General features: G+C 56.9%; 2 protein-coding genes across 2 annotated transcripts; both read right to left on the bottom strand.

Moving 5' to 3' along the window:
• Positions 1-537: 537 nt before the first annotated feature.
• GCAT (glycine C-acetyltransferase) lies at positions 538-6,833 on the bottom strand. Its single transcript, XM_047740108.1, has 9 exons — positions 6,548-6,833; positions 4,913-5,043; positions 3,547-3,648; positions 2,931-3,077; positions 2,237-2,391; positions 2,024-2,106; positions 1,660-1,831; positions 1,132-1,253; positions 538-860 (listed from the first exon to the last, which is right to left on the bottom strand). The coding sequence occupies exons 1-9, from the start codon at positions 6,741-6,743 to the stop codon at positions 709-711; spliced, it is 1,260 nt and encodes a 419-aa protein (XP_047596064.1). The 5' UTR covers positions 6,744-6,833; the 3' UTR covers positions 538-708.
• A 493-nt stretch (positions 6,834-7,326) lies between these two features.
• LOC125107639 (histone H1.0) lies at positions 7,327-9,258 on the bottom strand. The gene has a single exon (XM_047742929.1). The coding sequence runs from the start codon at positions 9,251-9,253 to the stop codon at positions 8,669-8,671; it is 585 nt and encodes a 194-aa protein (XP_047598885.1). The 5' UTR covers positions 9,254-9,258; the 3' UTR covers positions 7,327-8,668.
• Positions 9,259-9,506: the final 248 nt, after the last annotated feature.

Genomic DNA, 9,506 nt, shown 5'->3' with positions numbered 1-9,506 from the left:
CGGCTGATCAGCAGGCCCGTAGGCCTTGGACCGAGAGGGATGGAAGGAGCCCAGTTACTCTGTACCATCTACTCTTGGTAGTGCGGGAAACTGAGGCACACAGGGGGGAAGGGGCCTGCCAAGGGGCCAAAGTGGGCTAGAATACATGGTTCCAAACTGTCGGGGGCCTTTCCGATAGTGACCCACGTTCTTTCCTTTGGGGCAGGTTTGGGTGCCCAGCCCCTCCTTATCTGGCCAGCTGTAAACCATCCTTTGGATGGGGGGGGGGACAGAAAACGAGGTGTTCTCCGGAGGCTGAAGAGCAAATGGCGTGGGTGGGGTGGGAAAGGGCCTGCAGGGTTGGTAGCTGTCCTCTCCAGCAGCACATAATCTGATTGGGGCGGGGGGCTACCCACATTATCCCCACGGCCTGCGTCTCATCTTAACCTAGGGTAGGTGGTCAGCTCTGAAACCTACTCAGGAGCCTCAGCTCCCACCTGATTCTTCAACTGGTCACAGGGCTGGGCCTGCCCAGAGAGAATGAAGCACACTGATATATCAGCCCATTTCCACATTGTTGCTTGACACTCTCAACCACAAGAACGGGCCTTGCCCCAGCCCAGCCTCAGGACTTTGACAGGGCTCAGAGCCTCTGGCCCAGGCTGACCGAAGGCCCCTTTTATCAATGTGGAGGGAGGGGGATCTTGGCTCTGCTCGTCACCAGCCACCTCAGGGTAGGGCCCCATGCAGCCGCCCCACCTCCACGAAGGCCTCCACACAGCGGTCGATGTCTTCCTCACTGTGCACTGCTGAGATCTGTACCCGGATCCGGGCCTTGCCCTTGGGGACCACTGGATAGCTGAACCCGATGACGAAGATGCCTGGTAAGGTAGAAAAGGGTCAACCTGGGGCTCAGCAAAGCCACACACGCTTTGGGAGACATGACACATTGTTCCTACTCCCCTGAGGGTCACAGAGGGCAAGGGAGTTGCCTAAGGTTCCCCAGACATGCACATAAGTCATGTCCTGGGATCTTCAGCTTGTCTCGAGAGGGTCATAGGGGGAGGGTATGGGGGAGCATTCATAGTACAGGGGCTCCCTCCTCTTTTCTCTGAAGACCCATAACCGGTCTCCTTGTCCCGGCTTCCTCACCTCTCTTGAGCATGTCATCTGCCATGCAAGAGGCCAGCCGAGCATCACCCAGCATCACTGGGCAGATGGGATGATTGGCTCCCAGGATGGTGAAGCCAGCAGCCTCCATCCTACTGCGGAAACTGTGGGCACAAGCTGGGTGTCACAGGTAGCCAGGGGACTGTGGAGGGTTCACACCCACTCCTGACGGGCCCGTGATCTGTGCCCAAGTCTGCAGGATGGACCAACAGAGCCAGATGCAGATGGGGAGCCAGGCAGAGGAACCAGCAGACCAAACCAGAGAGTGAAAAGACAGGATAACATAAGAGGGGGAGACACAGGGTCATTGACGGAGAAATGTACCAGGAAATGGAAGGAAGAGGGAGACAGAGAAGAGGTAGGTGGGTGGGCAGGCAGCCCTTGGTTAAAAGGGTTGAGTCCCAGTGCAATCTGCTGGAGGCATGGTATGGGCAGAGGGTGGGCACATGGGGGCAGGCCCCTACCAGCTCCCCCACCCCCAGCCTGTCCCACCCCTGCCGGGGACCGCACCGCTGGGTCTTGGCTGCCATAGTCTGGACGATGGCGTTGCTCTCCATTAGCAGGTCCAGGGCCTTGGAGGCACAGCCAACGACAGCAGGGGGCAGGCTGTTGGAGAAGAGGTAGGGCCGGGAGCGCTGCCGAAGCAGGGACACCAGGGGCTCAGGCCCCGTCGTGTAGCCCCCTGAGGACAAGGGCAGAGGTGAGGGTGGGAGTCAGAGGCCAGGTGCCAGAGCCTACCCGAGCCCCTCCTGGGAGGACAGTCCACACTGCCCTCTTCTGTACCATCCCAGCCTCCCCTCCCCACCTTCCCTGAGACCTCTCCAGGGCCCTGCCTGTGGATAAGGGGACCTCAGGGGCATGACCCTGTAGGTACCTGAAGCTCCACCCAGTGCCTTCCCCAGCGTGGAGTTGATGATGGTGACCTGGTCTGTGACACCCAGCAGCTCATCCGTGCCCCTGCAAGGGAAGCTAGCACTGCCACCACTGGCTGCCCGAGTGCCCAGGGACCATGGGTTAGGGGAAGGGCTGGCTTCCTGCTTTCCCACCCATCCTCAGAAGCCCAACCCAAGGAGATGCACGCTCCCACCGTCCAGTGGCCCCCAGGAAGCCAGTAGCGTGACACTCATCCACAAAGACCAGGGCATCATATCGAGAGGCAAGGTGGCAGATCTCCCGCAGGGGGGCGATGTCGCCATCCATGGAAAAGGCCCCATCAGTGGCCACCAGGCGCAGCCGATGCTTCTGTAGGGAAGCCGTGGACAGGTGATGGCTGGTGTCCCCAGCTGGGCCAATCCTCCCATTCTCTATGCTGCTCAGGGCTCTAAGGGCTCACCTTGCCCAGGGTCTGGCACGGAGGCCGGCACGTAAGCATTACTATGTTGGGGCCGGAACATCCCGGTCCTCATCTGTGCCTCCCTGAGCCATGCCCAGCTCTTCCAGGGCAGTCCTGGCCAGTGAGAACAGCTCAGTCTCCCCTGCGAGAGGGAGGGTGGGGTGGGACCACTTCTATCCCGAAGCTCATCCCACCTTTACGCCCAGCGGGGCCTGCCACATGGAAGGTGATGGCTAAAAGTCAAGGCGGCTCCGTATAATGGAAGAAAGCCTTGGGGCAGAAGGACCTGGGTTCAAATTCTGTTTCAAACTTTCATGTTCTTTGGGAGTGCAAAGTGGGTCCCTCCAAGCCTTAGTTCTTTCACTAGGGGCGAGGCTGAGGATAAGCCTCTGCTTATCCTCTTGCCTCTGCCACCCTTGGGCCTCGCCCCACCTGGGCCTCGCCCCACCTGGGCGTCCTGCAGCTTGGCCTCCAAGTCAGCCATGTCCAGGTGGTGGTAGCGGTATTTATGGGCCTTACATAGACGGATGCCATCAATGATGGAGGCGTGGTTCAGCTCGTCTGACAGGACTGCATCCTGTGGGGTCAGCAGGGCCTGGGAGAAAGCAGCTGGAGTGGAGCTTCTGCCCAACCACCTAGGGCTTCTCCCTCCCCATGTCTACGTGAGTCAAAATTTCACTGCCATCCAGGGCATTCTGCCGGGCAGGGAGGCACGGAGCCCCTGTCTGCCTCTATCTGGGTCCTCAGGGCTCCAGGCCAGGGCCCAGCTCCTGTGAGAGCAGGTGAGAACAGGCGAGTACCCGGCCCCGGCTGACTCCGACCTTCCCACTGATGTAGGTTATCTCCCCAGTGCCCTGGGAGCTGGTCCCTTGCAGGTCCCAGGATTCTTCCTGCAGCAATCTACTTGGCCCAAGCTTAGCCTCCAGGAGAAAAAGGCCCTGGAGCCTCTAGGCACAGCACTGACATCCTGCCAGGTACCCCTCACTGCTCACTCCCAAGCCTTCCTCCATAGCCTAGCAGTCCTCACCACTCCCACCTGCGTCCCTACCCCCACCCCCCCAAACCTCAAAAAGGCCAGCGTTGGCATCGAAACAGCTAGGATACAGGATGGCATCCTCCCGCTGATGGAAGCGGGCTATCTTTGCTTCTAGATCCTTGTGGATGCTCTACAGAAACAGAGTGAAACAGGTGTTAATGCCTGCGGGGTCACATGAAACAAGTTCTGGGGACAGAGGCTTAGAAGGTCACAGACTGAGCACAGAGGACCTGCAGCTTGGCCTCTCCCTTCTTTCTTCACCACGTGGGTCCCCCAGAGCCAACGGGAACGTGGCAGGTGGTTCCCCCTGAGGGATCAGGGGCTCACTAGGTACCCCTACCTGGTGGGACCTTCGTCTATGATGGAGGTCTAATGACGAATTACGGGGGATGATGGCAAGGGAAGATGACTTTCTGACATCAAAGTAAGTGCCTTTTTAGGTTGCAAAATGGCAAGGAAAAGGATTACGTAGCTTTATTTGGGCCTGAAATTCTTATATTTGAAAGCTGTTCGGTCAGGGTGAGGGCTTTGTTGGAAAGGGCCCTGGCTGGGGGTTAAGAGTCCTGTTTCTGACATTCATTTCACTGTCCCCTTTCTGAGAAGATGGGTAGTAATCCTCATGGCAGTTAGAAGCAAAGCCATCTGGGTTAAACTCCTATCATAACAGTCTGCATGCCCTAGAGGGAGTCACCCAATTTCTCTGGCTTCAGCATCATCTCTGTAAGAGACAAGAATATCCCCTACTGGGGCGCCTGGGGGGCTCAGTGGGTTAAGCCGCTGCCTTCGGCTCAGGTCATGATCCCAGGTCCTGGGTTCGAGCCCCACATCGGGCTTTCTGCTCAGCAGGGAGCCTGCTTCCTTCTCTCTCTCTGCCTGCCTCTCTGCCTACTTGTGATTTCTCTCTGTCAAATAAATAAATAAAAAAAAAAATCAAAAAAAAAAAAAAAAAAAAAAGAATATCCCCTACCGCTTATGACCGTTAGGGGCATTAATGAGTTAATATTTGTAATGTTCTTAATACAGTACCTGATGCACAGTAAGCACTGTAAGTTTCCCATCTAGGTATTTATTTTGTAACATTTACACAATAAAATAATCAATGTTTACGGAGCACTACTACGTGTCAGGCACTGTTCTAAGCAGTTCTGCAGTTCAGCATGCAGGCGGGGGAGAGGGACGCTTGGGGAGACTGGAAAGTTTCTTTTGCAACACAACAGAAGCCTGAGCTGGCCTTTCTGGTGGATAGCTCTAGGCTAAGGGGGGGCCCAGGGCCCTGGGTGAGCTGAGCTGGCTAAACCAGCCTTGCTGACTGTGGGAAGCAGGCAGTTGGGGTCAGTGCCCAACGCTGGGGACAAGACACCCCCCAACCGCCCCCTCCAACAGCCACTGTGTACCTGGGTCCCACAGATGAAGCGGGTCGAGCTAAGGCCGGCTCCAAACTCCTCCAGGGCCTGCAGACCTGCCTGGATGACCTCAGGGTGGCTGCTCAGGCCCAGGTAGTTGTTGGCACAGAAGTTAAGGATTCCTGAAGTGGAGGACGGTACGGCTCAGGGCAAGAAAGGGCCTGGAAAGGTGTCTGTGCCAGGCCCTGGGAACTCAGAGAGGAGACGAACCTGGATTCGCCCTTGACAAGGCAACAACCACACAGTATGATCCACTGTGGGGCAGAGGCCAGGATGGGGAGCTAGGGGCCCCGGGGAGGGACCCAATCTGACAGGTACAGGAGAGGGAGGGTTAGGAAAGGCCCCTCAGAGTGGTGCCCTGAAGGGTAAGAAGTTTAGACTCTGGCTCTGAATCACATTGTACCCAGTGAGGAACGTAGCCCTACCTCACAGGCTTCTCCTGCCCCTGAACACCACCAGCAAAGCCCCATGTGAGCCCTGGTTCCCTTGTGGGTAAGCGAGCAGGCTCACGAGCCCAGTGTGGTCCTCAGACTCCACACAGCTGACTTTGCTCCTGGTACAGAATCATGTGTCTGAAGTGTGTGGGTGTGCGGGGGTCTCCTTGAGACCTCAACTCCTGACTTATAAAGCCCAAAGTGAACACAGCTGATCCGAGGGGGAAACTGAGGCCTGTAAAGGGCAAAAGCACGAGAACAACCTGTCTCTCCTCGTTTCCCATGTTTTGACCTGCTCCAAGCTTCCCCCAGGCAGGGGTGGGGGGTTCGGGGGAGGATGGGGAGGGAGGCAGAGATTTTTTTGGGGCACCTCGGTTTACAAATAAATACAACAGCACCAAGGATCCCAGGCCTATTTCCTGAGCAGAAAGCAGGTTTGGGAGCCTGTTTATAAGCAGCACCATCTGGGGCCTGGCACGGACAAGACAGGCGGTGACCACTGGTTAGACAGACATGAGGAAGGCCCAGTGGGTCAGTTCATGGTGTGACTCCTGCAGCAGCCGGCCGCCGCCCTCTTGTTGTGACTCTGGGCGGCAAGCTGGCTTTTCTGACCCACTGGCTGACCTTCTAGCTCCAATATAAGGGAGAACCTGGACCAAAGCCCAGCTCTGCCCGCTGCTAGCAGGGGCTTTTGGGGAAGCCATTCCACATCTCTGAGCCTCAGCTTCTCTGTCTGTACAATGGGTTTAGTTCTTCCCACGCTGGGAGGTCCGCAGGAGTCCACGTGCAGCAGGGAGTGGAGACCAGCTCCAGGCGGCAGCTCCAGAAACGCGGGGCTTCTAGCTGCTTTCTTCCCACCCCCTTCCTTGAAGCAGCCAGGTGGGAGCCAGCTGGGTGTCTCTCTTTTTCTCTCACGTTCTCACAGGACCAGGTCTCACTCCAGCCCTACCCTGAGTCAAGAAGGTACTCAACAGCGTATCACCTCCCTCCGTGGAAACAGGTTTAACTAGGTTCCAGGGAACCCTGGGAAGCCATCAAGTCAGCCTGATAGATTGGGAAAGGTGCCTGCGGCTACGAGAGCAGATACTGCCTCCTCCCCGGCCCCCTGCCACCCGGCCCTCTATTCCAGCCTGGAACCAAGGTCTGCGAACACCCAGCCCGGTCCGAAGACTCCTAGGAGTGGGGGAGTTACCTCCGGAGACGCCGTCCACGTGGATGCGCGGCCCCTGACGGGACGTAATGACCCGCTCGCTCTTCCAGGTGCCAGCGCCGCGGATCGCTTCCAGCTCCTCCTGCAGGACGCCACGCAGCTGGGTCAGCGCCGACTGCGCGCGGCGGCTGCTGGGGGCCGCGGAGAGAGAGGCGTGGAGCGCGCGACCAGCCCACATGGTGTCCACCTTCGCCCGAGCGCTCCCGCTAGCCCGGGGTCCTGCGAGCCGCGGAAGACTCGCGGTCCCGTGGCCTGGGGGGGTGGGCGGGGGCCGAGCCTCGGCGGCCAATCGGAGCAAGAGGGCCGTTAAAGGGGCGGGGAGGCGGGCCCAGGGATGGGGGGGGAGGCGGGCCCAGAGATGGGTAGGAGGGGCCTGGCGCGACCCACAGAGGATGGAAGTAGATTGACGTGTAAATTGAGACTGGAGCGCTCCCCGTGGGGGAAGGGGACGCTACCTGGCGGAGGGCGGCGAGTCCCAGGGCCCAGCCCACCAGACCCCCCACCGTACTCCCAAACCCCTGCCTACACACCCAGCGCCCGGAAGGAAACAGGGTGCACCCTGGACCCCAAAGGCAAGACCCTAGAAGCAGGCTGAGGCACGCTCTGTACTCTTCAGTCCCGTTTCCCGGTTCCTGTCGAACTGTTGGAACCGTCCCCCCATTCGCAGGTGCAAACACCCCCAGGGTTTCACCCCAGCTCGCCTAGCCGATTGCTCTGCATTTGCCTCCAGTCTTAAAAGTAAGGAAAAAAAAAATGCACCGTTCAGGTTTCATTTTTCAATTTTATTTTAAAGTTTTAAAATTACAAAGACAGCAAACTCTGCCCGGCACAAATAACACTTGTTTAAAAAAAAAAAAAAAAAAGGAGGGGGGTGGATCACGCACAAGTGTGTATTTTCCTATATTATTAAAAATAAAAGACGACTGTACAGGTTTTTTCTCCCAGCTCCCGGGCATGAAACGCGTTAAGTACTAGCTCTAGATATGTATATATACATATACACACATACACACAGACCTAGCTCTGTGAAACTACTTAGCAATTCAAAATCGACTGCAGTATGTCTTACTGTCCACTCCCCGCCCACTCCCCCGTCCCCCATCTACAGCTATTTTTATAAAAGACTCAAAAGTAAAGAGGTCGGGAGGTTTTTAAGTGGCAGGTGGCAAGGCTGGAGCCCCACCAGGCCACCAGGCCAAACCACCAATCTTTCTTACACAGGAGGAACCAAAAACCAGGCGAAAAGGAAAGAAGTCCTCCTATGATACAATCCAATTGTGTGGAAAAACCCAACTTATAACAGGGCACACTGAGGCACTTGGCTGACTGAGTCCCCACCCTTCCCCCAAAGTTTCCACTCCCGTTTAACATGAGACTTTCTGAAGCCACAAACCCCCCAATGGTTAGTTTCCAGCTGACTGAAAGAAGCCACTCAAACAGCTTCTCAGACCAGCTGTCACTAGGACACCCTCCCTTCCCTTCCCTAGGACAATAGGGAGGCCACAGGGGCACTCTAACAGTGAGAAGGAAACTGCATTTGGACCCCCCGCCGCTCAGTATTGGAAGGTGGAAGTCAGCCTGGAGAGGGTTTTTTTTTTTCCCCCCTACTCCCTCCTTTGCCATCCAGCTGCTGCCACCCCTCCCCTCTCCCCACCAAAGTTCTGGAACTCTCACAAGCGGTGTGCAACCTAGAGAAGGCTGGCTCACCTTAAAGCTACTCCTACAAACCTTACCATTTCCAGGCTCCCCCTCTTCTAGTCCGAACGAGCGGCCTTGCCCATTCTCTCCTGACCCTTTATCTTCCTAATGAACAAGCCATCCTACCAAACGAAACACACAAACCCACCCAAGTCCCTAAACCCATTAAGTAGATTAATAACAAGTCAACGAAACAAAACAGAAGTACATTCTCATCATTAGACATGAGATTTGTGGTTGCTGTCCTTGAGCGATTGGTTAAGGAAAAATGGATTATTCCCTAATTTCTGAGGCATCCAAATAAGGGGCAAAGGACTGCAGATGAAGATCAAGAGAGAAGAAAAGAGAGAAGTATTTACAGGAAATAGGAGACAGGCAGGAGTGTCCATAAGAAAAGCCCCATTGTCACTTCTTCTTGCTGGCCCTCTTGGCACTGGACTTGGCTTTGGGCTTCACTGGTTTGGCCTTCTTAGGCTTGGATGCCTTGACGGGCTTGGCCTTGACAGTCTTGGGTTTTTTGGTTTTCTTGGGCGTGGCAGCCGGCTTCTTCTTGGCCTTCTTGACTGGGGTGGCTTTGGGCTTCTTGCCTGGGGCTTTGGAGGCAGCCTTCTTGGGCTTGGCTGCCTTCTTTGGCGTGGCCACCTTCTTGACTTCCTTCTTCGTCTTCTTGAAGGCCACTGACCTCTTGGGCTCGTCGCTTTTGGCCAGCCGGAAGGACCCTGAGGCACCCACCCCTTTGGTCTGCTTGAGGACCCCAGTGGTGACCAGGCGCTTGATGGACAACTTGATCTGCGAGTCGGCGTTCTCACCCACCTTGTAGTGGCTCTTGATGTACTTCTGGATGGACTGGCGCGAGGAGCCAGCGCGGTTCTTCTCCGCCTGGATGGCAGCCACGATCATGTCTGAATACTTGGGGTGGTCTGTGGACTTCTTGGAGGCCTTGGCCCGCTTGGGCTTGGCCGCAGGGGTGGATGTGGAGTTCTCGGTCATGGTGGCCTGTCTGGTCCAGCTGTTGGAGGACGCGCCTTCAAAAGGGCCAGCCCTCGTCGGGGGCCGAGGAAAGCCTTACTCGGGATCTGCTCTGGCGCTCCTCCTGACTCCCGGGCCAGTCCGGGGCCCGGCTCTCAGGGACCTGGCTCGGGTCGCGGGAGGACTCGCCAAGCCGCCTCTGCGTGGCCCAGCCCCGCCGCTCTGTCGCTCGGTCTCGGCGCCCGACTCGGGCTCGGGCTCAAGCGCGGGCTCT

This window comes from Lutra lutra, chromosome 8 (assembly GCF_902655055.1).
Source record: "Lutra lutra chromosome 8, mLutLut1.2, whole genome shotgun sequence".
Classification (NCBI taxonomy): Eukaryota; Metazoa; Chordata; class Mammalia; order Carnivora; family Mustelidae; genus Lutra; species Lutra lutra.
The sequence above is the reverse complement of the archived record's forward strand: the minus strand, read 5'-3'. Positions and strand labels throughout refer to the sequence as shown.